Source organism: Podarcis cretensis (genome assembly GCF_951804945.1).
Source record: "Podarcis cretensis genome assembly, chromosome: 9".
Taxonomy (NCBI): domain Eukaryota; kingdom Metazoa; phylum Chordata; class Lepidosauria; order Squamata; family Lacertidae; genus Podarcis; species Podarcis cretensis.
This window is the reverse complement of record NC_137178.1, coordinates 19,824,992-19,848,520: the sequence shown is the minus strand read 5'-3', so window position 1 is coordinate 19,848,520 and position 23,529 is coordinate 19,824,992. Positions and strand designations below refer to the sequence as shown.

The 23,529-nt window shown below is 41.6% G+C and overlaps 1 protein-coding gene across 3 annotated transcripts in view; it reads left to right on the top strand.

Moving 5' to 3' along the window:
* Window positions 1-23,529, top strand: part of UNC5C (unc-5 netrin receptor C) — a 321,936-nt gene that overhangs the window by 240,682 nt on the left and 57,725 nt on the right. For 2 of the 3 annotated variants that reach the window (XM_079990772.1, XM_079990770.1), the window contains exons 5-7: window positions 11,757-11,937; window positions 14,926-15,093; window positions 17,266-17,430. In XM_079990772.1, the coding sequence (XP_079846898.1) occupies window positions 11,757-11,937; window positions 14,926-15,093; window positions 17,266-17,430 (514 nt within the window). The remainder of the gene's footprint in view (window positions 1-11,756; window positions 11,938-14,925; window positions 15,094-17,265; window positions 17,431-23,529) is intronic. The other variant, XM_079990771.1, reaches the window with a different exon arrangement.

Below are 23,529 nucleotides of genomic sequence, written 5' to 3'. Positions count from 1 at the left end.
TAGTAAACAAAGTCTGCCCTAGCTGCTGGATCTGGGATGAGTTGAAGAAGGCTTCCAGGCTGGAAAACATTCTTTCTATGAAAGCCCTGAGCCTTCCCATCATGTCTTGTAAAAATGCATCACAGACTGAACTCTAGAATGATCATCCCCAGAGCTGGCCTGTTAATAGCTGCCGTTTTTCCAGACCATGCAACATATTAATTCACTTTGTCAAGCAGAAGAGATTGATGTCTGCAAGCTAATTGACTGTTAAAGCTATTTGTACTGCTGTCGGGGCAGACACCATTTAACACTTGGTGGGTCCCAGAGTCATCTGTGCAGTAGCTATTCTGAATAATACTGTTAATGGCTTCTGCCCACCTACCTCCCTCCACCTTACCTTGCCTTCCGACTTTTCTTTTTCTTTTTTCTTTTCTTGCTTGTTTTTGAAGCCAGGAGGGGGAGATCAAACACCCAGATTGGAGATTAGCCTAATAGAGCTTCTGTATAGACTCCTTCCAACACTATTAAAGGAACAAAGGACCAAACACAAATGAGCATGAATACCTTAATGTGGCGTTTTACTGCTGCCACTAGCTGTAACTGGCGAGATAAAGTGATGAAAGATAACTGGGTTGGTTGAAGGATTACATGATTATTTTAATTTTGGAGATGAATGCACGCTTTGTTTAAGGCTATACTCATTTGCTTGAAAGACTTTTATTATAATAGCATAGTTAACAGAGTAAGAAGTAGCTGTTGGAAGTCAGACAACTAGCTATGCCCCTGACTTCGGAAGTCAAGCCAGATAATGTATTCAACACAGTCACGTGTTACTAGTTGGTCTTATTTTATGGAAGGTGGTGGACCCTCCTTCAGTGTAGGTTTTTAAGCAGAGCTTGGATGGCCATCTGCTAGTGATGGTTTAGTTGTGATTCCTGCATTGCAGGGGGTGGAGTGGATGATTCTTGGGGTCCCTTATAATTCTATAATTCTGTTATTTTATGGTTACCTTACCACCAAGGAGATCAAGATAGCGTACATGGTCCCCACCATTTTAACCTTGCAGCAATCCTGTAAGATGAGGTACACTGACAGACTGTGATTTTCCCAAGCTTCATGGCTCAGTAGGGATTTGCTCCCTGGTCTACCAGGTCCCAGTTCAAGACTCTAACCATTACTTCCTGTTCCACTTAGAAGAAAAGTAAACCCAGTAGCCTAGCATATTTAAATGTGCATTTTTTTCTTTTAAAAATATGTGGTTTTTTTGTCTTAAGCTGCATCACATTTGGAAAAGTGCAAAATGCAGTAGACAGCTATGTTCTGAGCTGCACTTTGGTCTGAGAAGTGTAGATCAGCTCATTTCATGGAAGAAGTTGTAAAGAGTGAGTTACGGTACTTAAGAATCCCTAGTCCGTCATGAAACTCTGGATAATGACAAATGGCAGGACATATCTTATTATTCAGAAGACTGAGATGTACAGCAGTGAAAGTGTGGGTTTGCTCTGTCTCCAGATTCCCAGACTATCCCTGCTCCTTTGACTTCTTTGCTGTCTTCCCTATCTCTTTAAAGTTTGGACTGATACATCTTAGGTCACATCCTGTGCACAACTTCCTTCTCCTCACACTTCTCTATCAAACCTCAAGATGAGAGGTCTTCTTGGATCTATCCTCAGAGATCTGCTTTGTCTTCTTTAGATTAGTTAGGTTGGAACTAGAAACCTTTTCTATTGAAGTTATGCACTTCCTATAATAAACAGCTTCATTGTTTTCTAACTCTACAATATCTCTGTGTGTATGATTGTCACAAGTAAAGTCTACTGTCTAGCCAAATGCACAGGCCACACACTGCACTCTTCGCATACCAAAGAGCTCAGTTTCAATACTGCTTTGATGAGCCTAAAGAGCTGACTGGTCTTCAGGACTGTGCCTGTTGCCTCTAGCTACTAGCCACTCCTGAACTTCAAAGTGACCTTTTGTACAGGAAGCTACACCACTGTTTCCATCTTTCCTTCCAGCCCTTGTCCAGATGGGTGTTGGCTGCTCTGTGTTGGTTTCCCATTATAAGGCAATGTAGAGATGCAGTTGCTTTACTTTTGTGTGAACTGTATTCTGGAGCCAGCGGGAGCTCTAGAAGCTGCCATTCCCAAGACCCAACACATAGGAGGAGCTGGCTAGCAGCCAGCTACAGTTTCTAAAAGCAGCAACAGCTCAGCTTGAGTTGAGGCTTCACTGAAACATAGCATTTGTTTGAGTGGATTGGAGTTGCAGGCCTTGTAAGAGACAGCCAAATCCAAATGAATGGGTGTGTGTTAGGAATTCTACACATTGCCCAGAAGGCCTAGAGTCAAAGCCAGATTCATTATTCTGGGTAGCTTGGAGCCAGGAAAGGCAACAGACGATTTGTTCAGCCAATGGAAAAATCAACTCGGCATCTCTTTCACTAGTATTAGTGCAGCAGCAATCCAGTAGCTGATGAAGGAAAAGGTTAATGTTGTAGGACGAATGGCAAAAGCAATATGACATTTCCAGTAGCTCTGGCTTTTTTCTACCAACATCACTGGTTGCTTAACCATAGTTAATGAATATGTGTATAGCACCATGGTTAAGGGTTATGTTAGCAGGTTTTCCCTGTTAACCCAGGATCTGAAGTCAGATGATTGTTCTACCTACCCAACTCTTTCTTTCTGAATATGGATTTTGTTATTTTCAAGAAAAATAACAAGTGACTAACTGAGAGACCAGTAAGCAGCAGCAACAACAGTGGAGTACATTATTTAAGTATTCCAAATTATGTACAGTCGAGGCCAAAAGTTGAGGCAGAGCCAGCGATAAAAGGTATATAACAATATCAGTCCACAACTGAGCATCTGTTACATCCAAAAAGTATCATGGGGGAATGGAGATTGAAGAGATATCCTTTCCTACTTCTCCTAAAAGCGCAAGGTTGCATACAAGGTTCTTCCCCTCCCCATTTTATCCTCATAACAGCCCTGTGGGGTAGGTTGGACTGAGAAACAATGACTGGCTCAGTCAGCCAGTGAGTTTCATAGCTGGGCAGGGATTTGAGTCCTGGTCTCTCTGGTCCTTGTACAACACTCTTTCCGCTGTGCCACAATGGCTCTACTATATTGGAAAAAAATACACATTTCTTTTTATGACACCAAGACACATCAAATTTAAAGGTCTAGATTGTTGTCATAGCATGTAAACTGGGGCAGGAGGTGCAGAAAAATGATGGCTAACTTCCTCACAGTATGTTTCTGATCTGAACCAGATGGCACCACTAAGAATTTGTGATTCTCTTAGTTCCTTCCAAGGAAAACCTTAACACAACCTTGGGCATTGGAGCCCTAATTGAAAACGACATATAGTCAGTGGCAGTGTGGATCCATTTGTGTTGGGTTTCCAGAGTGGGTGTCTTTAACAGTATTGCCCCAGTGAAGAGTGCGGTCTTAGATACTCTTTAAACAAGGCCCTACCACCCGTAGTCCTCTGGGAAAGACAAGCCTGTGTTCTCTCTTTTTTCTTTCTAGGCCACATACTGATCCTTCCAAAGTAACACAGCCAAGTTATTAGCAATTAATTCGTTTTCTCTTTGCTTCTACTCTTTTCATAGATGCCCAAATCTCATTGGGAGTGAGGAACGGTCTCTGAGTGAGGCAGACTCATCAAATTAATTCCTAGCAATAAGGTTATAGATCAAACATCAGTGAGATCTAAGATTAGTTAATATGCCATAAGCAGCTAAATGAAGTTTTGCATTGGAATGTGTGATTCGCTGCACCTTCAACAAGGGGATAATTGCCTCGCTAATTATAAAGGGGCTGCTTCTCCCTAAGAGTTTAATTGCAGAACATCAGCTGTAAAACTTGGTGACCCAATTGGGCTTCAAAACTGCCATTGTACCTGCTTAAATCCAGTTAGATGTGGGTGAGGGGAGGCATAGGGGGCAGTTACTGTGATGTCAAGCAATCACATTTGCTTGTGAAGCTGGGATGAGCGTGACTCAAATTCTGCTCAGCTGGCATTGTCTGGGCAGAAAGCTCAGAGCAGCCTGGGACTTATCCAAATATGCAGCATCAGGTGGCTGCTGTGTCTAATTGATTGTTAATATAACTGCTGTTTGCTTTGTTTGATGAGAGTGGCTCTTGTTTTTTTCTCTTTTCTTTCTCTGCCGTTATCCCTTAATTGGAACTCCTGTGTGTATGCATTTCTATGCAGGTGCTCTTGTCGCCCTGGCTGTGTTTTGTATTCTGTTCAGAAAGGGGAAAGCTTTTATAAGGCGGGTGGAACGCTAGAGGCAAAGATGACTGTGAATACTGATAGGGCAGGAAGTGGCGCTGTCACTTGCAAAGCTGTGTGACACCTATTGTGGGGCATCATCTGGAAGGTATCAGTAGGGCAGAGAAGGCAAGGAGGTTCTGCAGAGCTACGGGGTATGTTTTAATAGTTACAGAGGATAAGTTCAGAAACAGAAACTTTGGCTGCAGCTGAGGAATGGGTCACTTACCACTTTCCCGTCCTGCACACTGATTCATTTGCCCCACCTTCTGAAGACTTCCAGACCAGCGCTCTCAGCAACGGGTTACAGTCTGCGCTCTTGATAACTCGAGGCAGACAAGCAGCAGAGTAAGAGGGCAAAAGGATAGATTGAGGAGCAATGGAGGCAAGGTTGTTCCAACGCTCAGCTGGGTGACTTGAGTGGCGAAGAAGTGCCAGCACCAGAAGGGGTTTCCCCCCATGAAATAAAACAAAACAGATAAGAAAGAAAGGAATAAAGGGCGAGAATCTTGGTGCTTCAAGCAACAACCTCTTTTACCTTCCACTGCCTGAAAACCCGTGTGAGATAGCACTGGGCTACTCCTTTCACTTGCCCCACTAGGCCCCCTCCTCCTGAAAGCCTCCTGCCCTTTCACCACTTTCTGTTATGAATTTCCTGGTCTATTCAACTAGCTGCTGCCTTCCCTTGTTCCTCTCTTTTTTTTCTAAACCACCACCAGCTTTTGCCCTGCCTTCTTTTCCTTGGCCCTTGCTTTTGATATATCTTTACTGGGATGTCTGCTTCATCTCCCTCTTAGGCAGTTGCCTGAATCTGCTCCCTGGGTGGATGAGGGCAGGTCCCAAATTATCCTCTTTGGATTTATTTCTATTGGGCCCTGTTTATGTCAGGTTCCTTCATTCCAGGTTCCTTTAGGTGTGTTCACCCATGATCCTGTAAACCAGTACAAGCTGTCTGTACATATGCACACTGTTTGTTGATTTGTATAGCTCAAATACCGTGTAAATAGACTGTATACTCATTGAATGTTACAAGTGAATAACTGTACAAGCATACAGCTCACCTACTGTGGTCAGAGAAACAGCCTGCACACTCACTGAACATAAAGAGTACAGCTCAACTATCCAGTGTGTACACTTGTTGATATTACATGTGAAAAACGTTGAGTATACAGTTCAACTATTGTGTGCACAGATGCTCAGATTATACACTTATTGAATGTGATGTATGAACACCTTTCTTGCATGTCTCTCCTGCTTCATCAGCTCTTAACCCAGGTCCAGTTGCCTTTACCAGCTGTACTTTCTCACTGTTCCTTCCACTAAGATCCTTTGATCAATTCCTTTTAGCTCGTTGGAAGCTGTGATGATGAAATTAATTTTAGTAACAGTTTTAACTCCCTCAATTTTTTTTTACTCTGCTGTGTTATATTTGTTAGTGTTTTAATTTGTTGTTGTCAGCTGCCTTGAGTTCTGCTGAGGAAGGATAGGATATATATATCCTGGTGGGGAAAATGGCAAATTCATGTTTATTAGAGTTAAGACAGAGCATGCTCAGCAGTTGTCCTGTTTTCCAAGATGGGTGTCAAACTGTTGCTTGTGTGAACAGATAACAAAGTAAAACCATGTTATCATTTCACACTGTGAGGGTCGCCTCCGTTATGTTGTACCTGGTGATGAGGATAAGCTGCTTCCCTGATTCTTAATATGCTATAAGGAGGAGCGTGGCTGGAGAATGACTACCTATGGAATTATGAAATTGTTTGATGCTGATAGGAGGACTGGGTTGCAGCAGGCAGAAAGCACTTCATTTCTAATTATATTGATGATCACAAAAAGTGTGCAGTGCAGCTGTTTGTGGCGCAAAGACATATGGCACGGTTAGAAGCTTGGTAGCACCTGAAAAACCCACTGCCAAACCTTTGAAGAGCTAATTGAAATTGTCTCGCATCATGATAAAGCTCGTTCCACCAGACATTGTTCAATGCTTAAGTTTAAATGCAAAATAAGGTTTCATTATATGACGTGCATGTATATTCTAGCAGGCCCAAATGATAGGCAAATCATTTTCTCCTGTGAGAAGGAGGAGTGTGCTTCTTTTAAGAATGCAACAGTCCATGATTTGTATACAGATTTATATTTTCAAAGGCTAAAAATTAAATATACGCCAAATAATCAACTGGTGTGACTTTTAAGTAGACTATGCAAAACCTAAAACTAATTTGCTTTGCCTGCCCTCAATTCATTATTTTAACATTAAACAGTTGCTCAAAATGTTCTACAGACCTGATTAGGGCCATGCAAGGGAGCCCTTGTGACAATTGTGGGTTTTTCTCCCTTGGTGATGGCTGTTGGTCTCACATTTCATGTTGGGTGACATGTGGCAGGTTCCCTCAGTTAATTAGAACAAATGTGCCAATTATGTTAATATATCTTCCGATGCCAATCAGTGAATAATTAGAGACAACACATCTGTCTCCCACCAGGGAGTAGGAGAGAGTGAGCGAGAGAAAGCAGGAACTACAAGGTGCATAGTGCTCTAAATTGCTGCCACAGTGGATTGTGCATTTCTTCTCTATGAATGCAGTGTCATGAAAGCCTTGCACATGCTTTAGCAATACTGTGTGTGTTGTGTGTGTTGTGTGTTCACACACAGGGAGGGCATGAAGTTGCATGCAATCACATTATGAAGAATTATCCAGGTGTTTTGTTACAGTGAAAATTCTGCAACAGCACTATAGTATTTATGGTGTTAGGTTGTTGGGACCCTGTGGGTATCACAGCTGCTTCTTTATGGGCAATGGTGTGCATCAAAAAAGCAAAGGAGCTTCAGTGAATGAAAGGTGCTCTAGCATTTGTGGGCTAATTGTTCCCATATTGCAGATGTAGGTGAGGAGGGTGAGAGAATATATATGCATCTTTTAGCATGAAATTTTGGCATGGTTGAGAGATACGTTAATGTTTTGCTCACATTCAAAGCTCCTTCAGTGTGATGTAGCCAGTGTGGTGTAGTGGTTAAGAGCCGTGGACTCGTAATCTGGTGAACCGGGTTCGCGTCCCCGCTCCTCCACATGCAGCTGCTGGGTGACCTTGGGCTAGTCACACTTCTCTGAGGCCTCTCAGCCTCACTCACCTCACAGAGTGTTTTTTGTACGGGAGGAAGGGAAAGGAGATTGTTAGCCGCTTTGAGACTCCTTAGGGTTGTGATAAAGCAGGATATCAAATCCAAACTCTCTTCGGTTTCCTTTTGTGTGAGCCATATTGGCTAACTGCAAACAAGAAAATGTGTGAGCTCCTAGTGGGGAGTTTGTGGCTGCTTTGCTCCTGTGGTTGTTATGTGGTTGCATTGCACTAAGTTAAGTTATGGCTTGTGTTAGTGTTGCATCCTGGCTCATGTTCCATATATTCTCTTCCAGACTGTGAGCTGTGTGTCCTATGGTTTACAGCTCAAAATTTGTCTGGGAGAGTTAAACCATAAACATGAATTCAGGAAACACTGTAAGTCAAACCATGGCTTGGCACAGCAGCACAATGGCCAGGAAAGGACCAAAACAGCTGCCATATTTTCTTTGGGAGCCCACACATTTGCTCATTCATACTAAGCCATAGTTTAGCTCAAGAATGAAATTTACTGCATGTACTACAATAAAAGAAAATGTTATGAAAATGTTATATAGATGGTATGTTACACCAGTAAAACTTGGAAAGATGTATAAAATGAGTAATAAATGTTGGAAATGTCAGGAGAAAGAAGGAACATTCTATCATATGTGGCGGGAATGTAAAAAAATGAAAGGTTTCCGGGAAATGATTTATAATGAATTGAAAAAAATGTTGAAATATACCTTTGTTAAAAAAACAGAAACTTTTCTGTTAGGAATACTAGGAAATGACATAAAAAAGAAGGATGAGAAGTTGTTTTTATATGCAGTAACAGCGGCAAGAATTTTGGTGGCACAAAAATGGAAACAGGAAGAAATCCCAACGAAAGAAGAATGGAGAATGAAGTTGATGGAATACGCAGAATTAGACAAGCTAACGGGCAGAATTCGGGACCGGCGAGACCAGAGATTTACCGAGGACTGGGATAAATTTACAGAGTATATTAAGAATATATGTGAAGGTCAATTAACGTTTGTAGGTTTTCAAGAAGCTCTGGGATAATAATGGAAAGAAATATTGTTTTATAATAATTGTTAAGATTAATTTGGTTAAAAAAACAAAACACTATAGATGTAAGAAATGTGAATAATTGTGAAAACATGAAAATTTCCAGATAGACTGAAGGAAGTCTGAAAGTGGAAAGATTAGATTTGGATGTATAATTCAAATGGAATGGTTTTTTGTGTTCTTTCTTTCTTTATTATTTATTGTTAAATTTGAAAATTTTATAAATAAAAAATTTAAAGGGGGAAAAAAAGGAAAGGAAAAGCCATAGTTTAGCTCAGTGTTACGTGCAAATGAGGACAGTAGGGATAAAGAAATCCGCTAGCTGCTATCAGAGTGAAAAGACCTGGATTCACAAGCAGATGTGTTATTTGCATATATATCAGTTGCAATAACCTTCTTTTTAAAAATAGCAGCTGTGGAGGGCCCTGATCCAGATTGGCTCCATGGTATTGAGTAAGTAGGGCCTTAATCCTTTATCCATGGCACAACTGTTCTATTAGGACAGAAGCTTCATTTCACACCAAAATTAGGGGATATAAATCTGACGACATCACAGGGGTGTCTGATGTAAAGAAGCATAAAGCATAGAACTATAGTAATATGGAGCTCCTAAATTACTGAAATATGTGAAAATATAGATGAAGCAGGACTTTTTATTGCAAATTGTCCTTCATTTTCCTGAGGTAATTGCAATGTGCATTTTGTATCTGGAGCAATTGTTGTTTGCTTTATATAGCACTATTACCAGTGGCATTATAACTCTCTCATTTTTTAAAGGCCCTACGAGTAGATCTGGTGGTTTTGGTCAAAGCCCCAAGGAGCTTAAAATGCAATATCCTGTCTTTTATGATAAATTATACACATAAAACATTGGTAAATGGTTTGAATTTTCATCTTCTGAGTGTGTATCCAGCATTTTAGAAGAAATTATAACAGAGCTCTGATGAAGAAGGCATAGCAAGGCTTGATTTTGAGAAACATTATGAAAGAGATGGAACCATAGGAGGGAAGTTAGCCTAAGGTACAGGAGAAAATGGCAAACATCATTAGAGAGGTTTTCCCAATCATCTTCTTTTATGTTACTCTGCCCCATATCTCAACTCCATCTTGTCTTTCTTGTGGCTTTCTGCAGCTGTGCTTACGTTATCTGGGCTCTCAACATACCTTGAGCCAGTTTTCCTGTATTATTACATCTGCAATGGGCAGTATTTGGTTTTACTGTACTTTTAATAAAGTTAATTTTATACTTCATTTTGTACTCGTACTCATTTACTTGGGCGTAAGCCCCATCAAACTCTGTAGGACTTATTTCGAAGTAGATATGTATTGGGTTACATCATCAGTGTTTGCTTCTCTGTATTTAGTTTCCATATTTGAAAAGCACTGTCATTATACTGGTATGATTTCTGCAGCAAAGTGTGCAAAGTATTTTGGTTTCCTTGTACTTTGTTACTACAAGTATCTAAACAACAACAACAACTAAGTATCATCCTTCTTTAACAAATAAGGATCATAGATAGGTTTGTTATATAGAAGTCCATTTCATTAAATTCAGTTAGACACCCCACCCTATCACTAGGCAGAGGGAGGTAGCTGCCTTGGGTGCAGATGTCAGAAAGAGGAAGCAGTTCTGCCACCATCTGCTGAGTCTCTAACTAGCCTCTTCTACACCTCTTAAAATACTCGGCTGCCTTTAGACACCATAGTGGTGAGGATTGCAGGTGATGTGAATGCCTACCTATGGACAGGGCTTTGCACATTCACACCAAACGATCATTTATGGGATAACATAGACCACTCGGTTCAAATATGGATATTCCTGCCTTGGAGTAATCATTCCTTTGGTGGGACTTAACTGGTTCTAGCAAGGAATGAATCAAGCTTTGTGTTACTGAAAACGGGAGAGGCTTACTGCCTATATGCTCATAGTGTTTTCTGTGACTGAAATAAGATGGAGCAGGCTTCGTTGGCTTCCAGTCTCCTTGGGCAGATGTTCAAATGGTTTAGGGTAAAGGGGATGTTTGTCAGGACAAACCGGGTCTTTATTAGTAGTGAGACCCTTCTGTGTTCCATTGGGTTGGCCAGGGGCTGAGAATATTTCTGTTTTTCTTCGTTTCATTAAATTGCTGGGCACAAATTCCAGTGATCCAGTGACATGAAGGCACTGCTTTGATCCATCCTGGGTCTCTAAAGCATGCTCAGTTCAAAAGCAAATAAGCCACTGAATGTTCAGCCAAGTTATGCTAGACTAGCTTACCTCAGGCGGCTCTAGGAGAATGGGGTGCTTCTATGGAGTGGAAATGAATGGAATATTGTATAGCTAGAGAACGCATGTCTATATCTTTAACTATTTCCCTCTGTTTGTCTACAAACATTTTTTTAAATGTTCGTATAAAGATTAGGAGTGTTAAGTTGCAACTGTGGCTAATATGCTTGTAGCATATATAGTAGAATCTATGCATACATTATCCTTGTTTTTACATCTGAACACAAGATGTTTTACTTGTAAAATCCTTTGGGTTTATGTCTACAAATGTAATATGTGAGTGAGGCAGATTTGCAAGCCTATAGCGTTGTGAGCACACTCAGCCAAGATGCATCATTTATTGTAACGTTCTTTGATTCTATCTGTATTGTACATTTTTATTGCTAGACACTCTAAGAGTATTGCCAAAGGGCAGGGTAGGAAAGCAGTAGTTCCCCTACACATTTTGCTTCATATTTTCCTTTTCAGGAGGCCTATTGACTTACAGTGGTGCCTCGCAAGACGAAATTAATCTGTTCCGCGATTCTCTTCGTATAGCGGTTTTTTCGTCTTGCGAAGCAAGCCCATTGGCAGCTTAGCAGATTAGTGCTATTAGTGGTCTAGCGGCTTTTAGCGATCAGCTGAGAAGCGGCTTATCAGCGGAACAGCTGATAAGCGGCTTAGTGGCTTAGGAAAAGGGCGAAAAAAGCGAAAAAAAACCCGCGGGAACTCGCAAGATTTTTTCGTCTTGCGAAGCAACCCCATAGAGAAATTTGTTTAGCGAAGCGCCTCCAAAACGGAAAACCCTTTCGTCTAGCGGGTTTTCCGTCTTGCGGGGCGATCGTCTTGCGGGGCACCACTGTACATTTATATATGCAAAAGCTCAGAGTGCCATCTGTTTCTGTCTCTTGGTGGCCCTGTATGTAGACAATACTGTACGGAGTTAGCTGGACCAGTTTTTTGATTCAGTAGAACAGCCTCCTACATTTCTAGTCTTCTGATATAGATATTAATTTTTTTAAAAACCCACTGCATGCTATTTATGGTAGGGGCTGCTGACCTTCCCTGTGAATCTCAACAGGTAGAGTGGCTGAAAAATGAAGAGGTGATTGATCCCGTTGAAGACCGAAATTTTTACATCACTATCGACCACAACCTGATAATAAAGCAGGCACGCCTCTCTGACACAGCCAATTATACTTGTGTTGCCAAAAACATTGTGGCCAAGAGGAAGAGCACGACTGCTGCTGTCATTGTTTATGGTAAGGGGAAATGGTTTTGCCTCACTATGAAACTACAGCTTGATCTACCAAATTAATACAGTGAGTTGTACCATCCAGTTGGCTATTTCTCTCCAGGACCTGGCAGGCAGAATATGCATATGATCACATGGCTGTCATCTAAAATGTATATCCCTTGGAAAGACCTTCTTGGACAAGGGGGACATGTGTGTATGTGTATTTAGGGATTTTTATTTTGCCTTTTTGCAAATGACTAAAGGTGGCTAAGCTAATCAATAGCATTAAAACAACAGCAGCAAATAACAAAATCTGCAGATTAAACAAAGATAACCATAAAAACAATGACACTAGTGAGCCATTAAAACAGTTTGAATTAGTTATCCTGAAAAGCAATCAAATGTCATTAAAACACTAGCAGAACACAATGGATATCTCTTCTCCAATGACCCAAATGACCCAAACTGGTCTATAGACCTTGTCAACAACTATTTTTTAGACTAGCACTGCGTGGAATGGGATAAATCACAAGGGTTCTTACCCTCTTCCCCTCCTCCCCAAACACAAAGCATGTGGACAATTGGCAAATGTTTCAGCATCTCAAATTTCACTGCACTAGCTATGGCAGTGTTGTCATAAAGCTACACTGATCCTCTAAATCATGAAGTCTTTCTGCTTCGTCACAAAATCCAGGCAAATCCATCTATGCAATCCACTTATTAAGCATCCCTACATATAATGCCCCCAGTGCAGAACTGCCATACCACATAGAAGTTTCCTAGTGGGCTCCTTGTGCCTGGAACAATGTACATATAAACTGTCCTTTGTTGTCTACTAAAGTGAGAAAAGTATTGTGAGGATAAAACCTAGCTCTAATGGTACCATAGATGATCCTTGTTGCTTTTATCACAATCAGTTTAATTACAAGACAGATTATGCTAGAACTTTTATTTTGCAGGTAGGGCAGCAGTTTCGCTTAATTGTAAGCAGTTGTTTCAGTGAAGTCACAGTGAGGGCTTTTCATTCCTCTTTCTGTGAGGAAAATGGTTGAATACAGCTAATTAGCAGTATTTGTGATACAAAGGAGGCCCAACAGACGCACACAGCATAGTTCAGCTGGAGAGCACAATAGCACGCAGGAACAGAAGCAAGGCTCAGCACACACTATATTTAATTATTCTTTCCAAACACAAAGAATTTGACTAGGTAGGTGGAACTTCGTCACCTGTTGCTGAAATGCTGTGAGGAATAGGGGATTGGAGTTGAAAACCCGATAAGCCTACCTAAGATACTTTTTGCATGAGCTCACACCTCTATGACAAAGACTGTCAGTGAATTAAGGAAAACAGCCATTCGATCCTATACAGAAGCCAGTGGTCAAGGTTGTTGGAGGCTAAGTTCAGCAACATATAGAGGGCCTTATGCTCTCTACCCTTGACCTACGGCATGCTGCAAAGGAGGATAGGCACCGGTGCAGGAATGAGTAGAGCAAAGGTCCACTGAGCTATTTTAGTTTTCCAACAGAGCATGTAGAGAATGGTGTTTTTGTTTGCTAGTCACTCTGGATATCAGTTATTCCCAGTATCAGAGGCTCTGTGCATCTGAAAACCAGTTGCTGGAGAACATGAGTGGGGAGAGTGTGATGGTGCTCATACTCTGCTTGCAGGCTTCCCATGGGAAGCTGGTTGGCAACTGTGCAAATCAAAGGCTAGGCTAGGTAGGTCTTTGGTCTGATCCAGAAGGAGTCTTCTTACATTCTCATTTTTAATCAAAACACAGTGAGCTGAAGAAATTAGTTCTTCTTGTTACTGTGGAATGCTGACGTCCCATGCCTTGCTTTTTTTCACATTTCATTACCAAGGCATAAAAACAGAACCAGTGGGAATATGCAGTCAATACTGCCTTTGGCCTGCAAGAATTAGATTCTAGACCCCATATTACATTCAACATGTGAGAGCAGCCTGGCGTTCTGCTGTTGAGAAATCTGAAGGCTTCCTAGGGAAGAGATAAAGGGAGATAAAGAACTTATAAAGAGAAAGAGAGGTGACCAAGAGCACCTTTTCTGTCTATGTGGTTGCATTCATTATCAGCTTTCTCTGCCTCAAGGCGGGACAACCTGCAGAATTCTCAACAGGCTGTTGTCACGTGGTAAGCATTATTATTATTATACTAATTATTAAATTTCTATATTACTCTTCATCCGAAGATCACAGGGCAGTTTACAATATGAAAACGTAAAAATATATTCCATAATAACAAACTAAAACAATACACACACAACCCCGACATACACAGTTTTAAAGGCCACAGATTGTTTAATTAGCCAAAGGTCTGCAAGAAGAGGAATATTTTTGCCTGGGACCAGGCAAGATAATAAAAATAAAACAGATAAAGCAGTTAAAACAGTATAGCACAGTCCCTTACTCCTAGCAATTGTGAGCTTCATCAGAGCAGTCTGGAAGTCCATCTATCTCTGGGAAGGGTGCATTTTAGTGGCATGCCATATAAACGCTGTTTAAAATGGGAAAGGGGGTAAAAGTTAACTGATAGAGTTGTGAATTAATGCTCCCTTAGAAAAGGAATTTTGTAATTAGGGTTGGTACATCTACTAGGGGAGGGATACATTACTCATTTGCATTTTCTGATTCATTTAATTAGAATTCATAAATTGTGTGCCAGTGTTCCACATATCAGCTGGGATGGAAATAAAGATCAGTTGAATCACTACCCTAATTGTAGTGCACTTAACTGAGGATTTTGGCAGGCTGTTGGAAACCAAAAGGGAAATTGCATGCAATACATAAGAGTGAAGAGCTTAGGCTTTTAAGAAGCACCAGTTCATGTGTATAGATAACTAAAGCGATTAAGCTCCAACATTCACCATACCTGGCTTAATAAAGAGGCCAACACAGTACATGAAATAGTAAAAGCTTTAGGATTCCTGTGAAATCTCAGTGTTCATTGACTTATATACCCTGCCTTTGAGCCTTCTCTATTTCTCTGTCTTCTCAGTCAATGGAGGATGGTCAACCTGGACCGAGTGGTCCATCTGCAACAGCCGTTGTGGAAAAGGCTCCCAGAAGCGCACAAGAACCTGTACCAACCCTGCTCCACTCAATGGAGGTGCCTTCTGTGAAGGCCAAAGTTTGCAGAAAATAGCTTGTACCACATTGTGTCCAGGTATGTCAAATATAACTCTGATGGGTCCACTTCTGTATATTTTGTTTCCATCTTGTTCTTCTAGCATCAAGCTTTTGGGAGATAACTGTTTTCTTGTGTCCCCCCCCCCTCCCTTTTAGTGGGTAAATGTTTCATTCTGTTATATAAATGCACAGAATGGTGTGCAAACAGCAGTAGGTTCATTCCAATTATTGCACAAAGCTTACCCACCATCTCTGTTCTTTGTAATTTGCAATTTACGTAACATTTCAAAGCTCAAAATCTTAAGAGACTTAACTCTTAGCTCTGTTGAAATCTCTGGAAATAAACTAGAATTTAAGTATATAAAAGGATTCTGAGCAGTAAAGCTGAAAACAATATTTTAAGCTCTTGGGTGAAGACTTTTTTACCTGCCAGGACAAACAAGGGCATTCGTAGGGGAACTTTCCCCCCTTCTTGCTACATTTTGGTCACTTTGCTCAAAGACTTGAGACTAGAGATTTGATATTTTTGAATACTTGTCAATATATTTTGTTTTAAAGCATATTTTAGATATTTTGCTTTTGTAAACTGCCTGAAGATTTTTTTTATAGTAAGCAATCTATAGATTGACTAGTAAAGAACATAAGGAATAAATAGAGACTGGTAAACTCTCCACATCTCATTTGGGATTGATTTTGAAATAATCTGAGGTTCCACCCCCACCTCGGCAAAACAAAATAAACACAAAGAAAGAACTTGGATAATTTTCTGAACCAACACAAGTCTCTGAAAATGACCCATCCTACCTATCTCCATCAGACCCAGCAAACACACACACACACCTGGCCAGTGACAACATGAACAGCAGTAGTATGTGTAGAAATGGGAGACGGAGAAGTCTGTCTACCTCCCCATCTTTCACCATGACTTTCTGGCCCTTGATAGTTGTAGTAACCTAAGCAATAGCACTTGGAATACTACAAATCTCAAAGACCACTGTGTCTCTCTCCCTAGTGCACTGCTATGCAGGGCTCTAAGATGATGGACAAAGAGAGGGCAAGTGTCCAACTTCTCATCTCCCTATGTGCTTCAGTTGCTTGTGATACTGCTGATGTTGTCCAAGTATGCAAAAGAAACAGAGAGCATGTTTGGCAGAGGAAACAGCCTAAGGGCAACAGTGTTTTGGGGTCAAGGAGGGTCGAAAATTTAGTGTCACTTCTGCATCTGTGCTCAAATCTTGTGTGTTTGGATGGGGTGGCAGGTGAGAATTATGGTGCAGCTAATCAGGATTATTAAATCTAATGAGTGACACAAACTCTAATGATGAGGGTGTTAGCCCAGCAGCTTGCTATTAGACTGCTGCTTCTCATACTACAAGCATTTGTTAAAGCAGAAAGTCATCAGTGTGGATAGTTGGGCTCAATCTTATCATGAAGTCAGTGACCGCATCAGAGTCACTGATTGCTTCCATATACGCTTCATATTGGATGTTAAACATGATTTATGTTCGCACAAAGTTTGTAGAGGTGTTATACAATGTTAGCTGTTAGATTTCCTCCTATTTGTTTGCAGTGATGCTATATGTCACGGTGTCAAGCAATTCATATCCCACAACATTCTCCTTCACTTTCTTTGCTGTAAAAATTACAGATTTTTATTTGGAAGAGGGTTTGTTGTACAACCCGAGTTTGCACAACCTGAATTTTCTGGGATGCATTAAATCCCACCCAACAAATAGTGGGAATCTGGAAGTGTCCACTGAATCAGGGTGTTAGTAGCTGAATAGAAAGGGCTGCATATGTACATACGCTAGCAGCTTTCTGGGTGGAATTTGCTGTCCTTGAGCAATATGAATTTAATGTCAGATACTGTAAGACTTCATTACAGCATGGCACCCCCACAATCTAGGCTGTTCCTTAAACAAATAAGGCAAATGGTCCAGAAACAGACTGAAACAAAGCCCTTTAATATAGGCTTCAGAGTATTTTCAGACTAAAATAAATATCATTGATATTGCATGATCTGTATTTTGGATAAATAAGATATCGGCTTTCTCAAATGTTGTACCACTCTTCATGCACAGCAGATTCACATCTGGGTGTTGTTGTTTTTTTTAAAAAAGACTTTATAAACAAGTCTTTATTTACATCTCTACCTCTTGCCTCCCTCCCCTTCAAAATTGATTTATTTTTTTACTTTTTTCTGGAACAGTAGATGGAAGGTGGACACCGTGGAGTAAATGGTCTACCTGCGGAACAGAGTGTACCCACTGGCGCAGGAGGGAATGCATGGCCCCAGCACCAAAGAACGGGGGGAAAGACTGTGAAGGCCTTGTCTTACAGTCCAAGAACTGCACAGATGGTCTGTGTATGCAGAGTAAGTAGAAGTACATGAGTGCAGCTACACTGGCATTGTGATTTGTAGAAGAAAGAAACCCACTGAAACAATTAAAAACAATTAAAGATTCAATATTCTCATACTATATTGCTGGAGTGGATCCAAAAAGGACCCTCCACTTTATGACAACACAGCGGTGGGTGGGAAACCCACAATTCTGCATTTAAAACATTTGGCAGAAGTTTCAGAAAAAAAGTCTTGTTCTGTGCTCCATTTGGGAAGAATTTCAACTGAAGCTTGCTAAGCATGGGAGGCCATGCTTCCTTTAAAAAAAAAATGCACAATTGCATGAGGGTTTTAACAGCAAATCTTTCAAATATATTTTTTATTTATTCTGCCACCTGTACTGATTTCCCCCTCACCTTAATTTCTCCCTCCTGGGATTTGGACTTGCAAGCTTCAGTATGAGACTTGGCAAAGTTCTTCTGTGTCTTCTAGGTCTTGAGTGCAACCTGAATAAATCTCAGCCTGGAAGTGCCTTCAGGCACTGGCTGGGCTAAAGTTCCCAACCTTACTAGATAAGTGCTAGTTTCTGCTTAGTGTATACCTCTATGGGATTGGTGTGGGTCTAGTCCTGCATGAGGATTTTTTAAAAGGAAAGACTATGGTTCATGGTACTAGATTTCTGTTGGCTCCTGTTCCTAAATACTTGTTTCGTGACATATTCATTTAGGCTACAATCCTGAGCACACTTATGAGGGATTAAGCCCCATTGAACGAAGTGGGATTTTCTTCCAAATAGGAATCCAAGAACCCGTTGTACACCAAGTGAGACCAGCTCCATCTAGCTCAGGGTTTCCCAAACATGGGTCTCCAGCTGTTGTTGGACTACAACTTCCATCATCCCTAGCTAGCAGGACCAGTGGTCAGGGATGATGGGAATTGTAGTACCAAAAAATAAGCTTCCAAATAAACATGCATAGGATTGTACTGATAGGATGTATACAATGGTCAGTTTTCATTGGGCCAATGGTATAATAAGAGTGATCATTGCCTATCGGCAACACACATTAACTTTTTCTCCCCAAATATAACCACTGTTCAAATAGATCGTGAAGGCTTTTGAAGCACTGCAAAGACTTTAGGGTGATGCTTTCCCCTTCCCTTCCTTTTTGGTTCACGTTACCTCAAAGGTAACAAAAAATAATTCCATGTGATATTTATCTGACAATATCTGTTCTTGTCAGCCATCTTGTAAGGTTGTCTCCAGTTCATCAGTGTATGGGAAGGAGGCAAAAAGCTTATGACTTTAGAAAGAAGCATATTTTTGTAATACTGAGGGGGGGGCAGGGGAATATCTATTCTTAACTTAATTTCCTGACAGTATGTCTTGGAGATAGAAGAGATAATGTACATATAACTCTGCTGGTGTGAATGGACCATTATGACAAATTAGCAAGGAAATATATCTCCTTCATTTCGAGCAGAGCTTTACTGCTAGATTATATTTAGACAGATGTGTGTCATCTTTGTGTGCGTGCAGAGTCATTTAAGCAGAAATATTTTGGAGAAGGGAGATTTTTATGTGACTGAAGAATAAGAGCCCTATAGGAATGTCATTATTATGTAGATAGTATATTATTTTTTATGCTATTGGATACAAACCTATATTATTAGCCATAGGATGGAAACTTTCATGACTTGGTCCAATTCACAATACTGGCTTTGGGTTCAGATTCTTCCTCAGATTTTTCCTCAGATACAAGCTAGGTGAGTAATGTTGGGCCAAGTAGTAGTAATAGTGAATGGAAGATCTTAGCCATCTGGAATGTACTTGTGATAGAATACACATATAGAAGAAGTTAATCCTCTTATACACAGCCAGGGATATGTAGCTGCATAAATAAATACAGATGTCCTAAAAAACATTGCTTTGTATCTACAAGCCTTTTCTCTTCCAGTCCATTATTTGCTACAGTAACATCACTCAGGCAAATCAATAAGCTCTTTCATTCACCTAGCCCTACTCCTGTGTAAAGAAGCAGTCAGAACTGCTATCGATTTCTTTGCGGATAAAAACTGTGGAGCTTTCCCTGAGCCCCTCCACCCCTCAAACCCTCATAATTATAGTATTTTTCACCCAAAGCTGTAGTTTCTGCTTACCGCTAACTGTGGTATTTCTGGTGCAACTTGGCTGTCACATTTATTCAGACTAATGATCTTGCCAGTACACACACTCTCTTATTCTGTAGTTAGTATTTTCCCCCTAACGTGAAAGGATGAATAGTCATTAAGTCAGCGTGCCTTCAGAGAGAGGGGGGAGAGGGAGGGAGGGAGAGGGAGACAGCAAGACCGAATTGGAAAATAAAACTAGCTGTAGTGAAAATTTAGAACTGCTGTTATTAGAAAAGGCCTCCCAAGTACACAACCTCTACTAGCTGGAGCCCTTACAATAATTTAATAATTATTGTAATGGCTTTAATTAGGCCTCAGCCACTGTCTGCGTTGTAAGGCACATTAAAAGTCTGGCCATCTGCCATCTGGAAGAGTTATTTATTTACCTCTATATGTGCCATATTTTCATGTGCATTAAACATCAACAGTTTAGAAAAACCAGTGTATCAGGACTGCGTAGAAAGAGATAACTGTGGAGTTGATAAAATGAAAACTGTAGGGATGACCCAGTGCATAGTCTGAATAATATATATATATATATGTATATATATATATATATATATATATATAAAACTGAGCACTGGTGTCACCCCGCCAACCTGTTGTGGAGAGAACTTTGGATCTAGAGTGAGCAAGCACCTCCAAACAAAGAGCTACTTCCTCCCTAGACCTCATTGTTGGACCCCTGTGGTTACTTGAAGGAAAAGCAATTTTCACATATAAAATAGTAAATTATTCCTAAGCAGGAGAATAAGGCTGCAGTCCTAAGCATACTTTCTAAATGCAAAATAAACTTTGCATATATACGAGCCTTATTCAGGCATTTCATGTTTATGCGCAGCATGAGGCAGAGGGGTAGCATCGGGGGCTGCAAAGAGAGGCAAAAGTGTTCACCAAAATTGTTCAGAGCGAGGGCAAAGCTTTCTGCCCTAACTCTGAATTGGCTTAGTGATGTCATGTAACCAAATCTGATTTGTCTTCATGGGATTGCAACATAATCACTTCAGCTGAATAATATCCTTGACTAATAGTAGTATGCTATGAGTAGGGGTGGGGGACGCAGGTGGCACTGTGGGTTAAACCACAGAGCCTAGGACTTGCCGATCAGAAGGTCAGCGGTTCGAATCCCCGCGACTGGGTGAGCTCCCATTGCTCAGTCCCTGCTCCTGCCAACCTAGCAGTTCGAAAGCACGTCAAAGTGCAAGTAGATAAATAGGTACCGCTCCAGTGGGGAGGTAAACAGTGTTTCTGTGTGCTGCTCTGGTTCGCCAGACGCGGCTTAGTCATGCTGGCCACATGACCCGGAATCTGTACGCCGGCTCCCTTGGCCAATAAAGTGAGATGAGCGCCGCAACCCCAGAGTCGGTCACAACTGGACCTAATGGTCAGGGGTCCCTTTACCTTTATGAGTGGGGGGGAAACAGATCAGTTCACACCATGAAGTATTTTATCAACTTCAGAGGAATATATTATTATTATTATTATTATTATTATTATTATTATTATTATTATGTCATGGATCTGTAGCTTCACTGCAGTCCACTTCTGTTGAAATTGCCACCTGTCCTTCAGTGGTGGATCTTGGGCTCTCAAATTTCAGTGGTGCCCTGTGCTGCACTAAAATTTTGCCATCCCCATCTCTCACACACTGTTCTACATCATTATTACAGCACCCCCTGTGCGTGAGTCAGCTGATGGGACATTCCAGGATCCAATCAGAAGCTGGGATACTCTACTTAAATCAGGAGGGTTGAGCAGTATAGGAACCCCAAGGCAGGAGGAATCCAAAATGGAGAATGACTGAAGGTGGGGGACAGACAACCAGGTGGGAAGGGAGTTTAGAATCAAGTAGCTACAAAGAAAGAAGAGCAAAGGAGAAAGACACACTCACAGAGAGCGAGAGAGGAGTCTCTTTCTATTCATACTGATAAGACAGGACAGAATAGAGAGATGACAATAAAAATTGTGAAATCCAAGATTTTAATGGTGCTGGGCTTAGGCACAAGTATGCCCTAGGTCATCCACCCAAGCAGCCACAAAAGATTGCAGCAAACCCTGCAGTGTCAGTCTCAGTTATATCTCAGTTGCAGGTTGGAGGGCTGTGCTGAGAGAGAGTAGTTTGCATGTTCAGACCTTTAAACCTCCCCCTTAAATAAATTCAGACAAGACTCAAATTTTGGTTTGGTTTTTGGCAGAATTTAGGCCACAACTTTATTGATTACAGCAAGTGAGTGGTTGCATAGGCTCTGGTTCAACTAGCTCCCTGCACTGTTGCAGTAGCACTGACCCAGGGCACCAGCATAGGTCAGCCTAGCGTGAACACCTGGATAAGCGGAAAGCTGGAAACAGGCTATCTCCACCACCCAAATGCCCCCCTGGACCTAGGCACGGGCACAACCCCCTCACAGGGGTTGACCAAACCATTGAGTCCCTGGATTCCTTTAACGGAATACCCTTCACATAGGGATGGCGAGAGCGTTCTCCCATCCCTATCACATGAACCAGTGCCTATGCGCAATCTTACAAGTTGTGATGATTTGCTACATGGCAGGCGAAACCCAAATGGCATCAGCCAAGTGGGGAAAATTCCTGCCGTGCCCCTGTCCCAACGACAGACGACACACGACGGCATAGCAAGGTCAAGCGCACAGCCCTAAATATAGGGAGAGGTGGGCAGGTGTTCCGATGCACGCACCGAAAGAGGAAGTTCTGGGTCACATGATCCATTTAGCTTGCGTCCCATTGGCCTGATTGAACCCAGCATCAAGGGACCTACCAAATGGCTGTTGTGGCTATTCAATCAAACCCACCCACAACACAGGGTTTAGTTGCCAGGTCTCTCTGCAACATGTGCCCTCTTTAAGGGAGGACCCGATTTACAGCAAGCCTGCAATGTTAAAACTGCTAATACTGTATGTCAGAGGTGAGACTGAGACTAGTCCAGATTCCCATTCCAAAATACCACTCAGGTTGCAGCAAAGGTTAATCTAGGTGAACTACTGCTGCAGTCTTCCTTGCTGGCCAAATTAATCCCTTAGTTGTATGAAGAAGCCTAATGCTCCACTAATTAGCATGCAGACTGGTAGCACTTTAAAATGTGCAAATACTTTTTTAAAACATGCATCCAAATTAAAGCAGGGAGTCCTGTTTATGATGCTGTTTTTTGTTTGCTTTTTCAATGGGTAACACACATGAACACACAAACACATACCAGGGGAACAGGCCGCTTGCCCATAAATCCTGAGCTATGGATTTAGTCATAGCTCTCCAGGAGCTGCTCTCTCTATGTTTTGCACATTGACCTCCAAGCTGTTCCTTGAGGGGAAAGAAAGGTTAATTTAACAACTCTGTCTTTTGTGTTGTAGTAATGTTACAACACAATGTTAATCTGGCAACACACATAGCCCTGCATAATTAAGTGGTCATGTCAGGCTTTTCCTATGCAATATGTGTTCAAATTCCCTCTGTGCTTATTTTAAAAGCTATAATGGATTATAGATAAAGGTAAAGGTACCCCTGCCCGTACGGGCCAGTCTTGACAGACTCTGGGGTTGTGCGCCAATCTCACTCAAGAGGCCAGGGGCCAGCGCTGTCCGGAGATACTTCCGGGTCACGTGGCCAGCGTGACATCGCTGCTCTGGCCAGAGCCAGAGCCAGAGCCAGAGCCGCACACAGAAACGCCGTTTACCTTCCCGCTGGTAAGCGGTCCCTATTTATCTACTTGCACCCGGAGGTGCTTTCGAACTGCTAGGTTGGCAGGCGCTGGGACCGAGCAGCGGGAGCGCACCCCGCCGCAGGGATTCGAACCGCCGACCTTTCGATCGGCAAGCCCTAGGCGCTGAGGCTTTAACCCACAGCGCCACCTGCGTCCCCCATAATGGATTATAGATCACGATATTAGTGATGTGAACCTATCACGCCCTTAAGCAGATTAGCTTGCAGTAAGCAAGAAAGGAGGCTTTT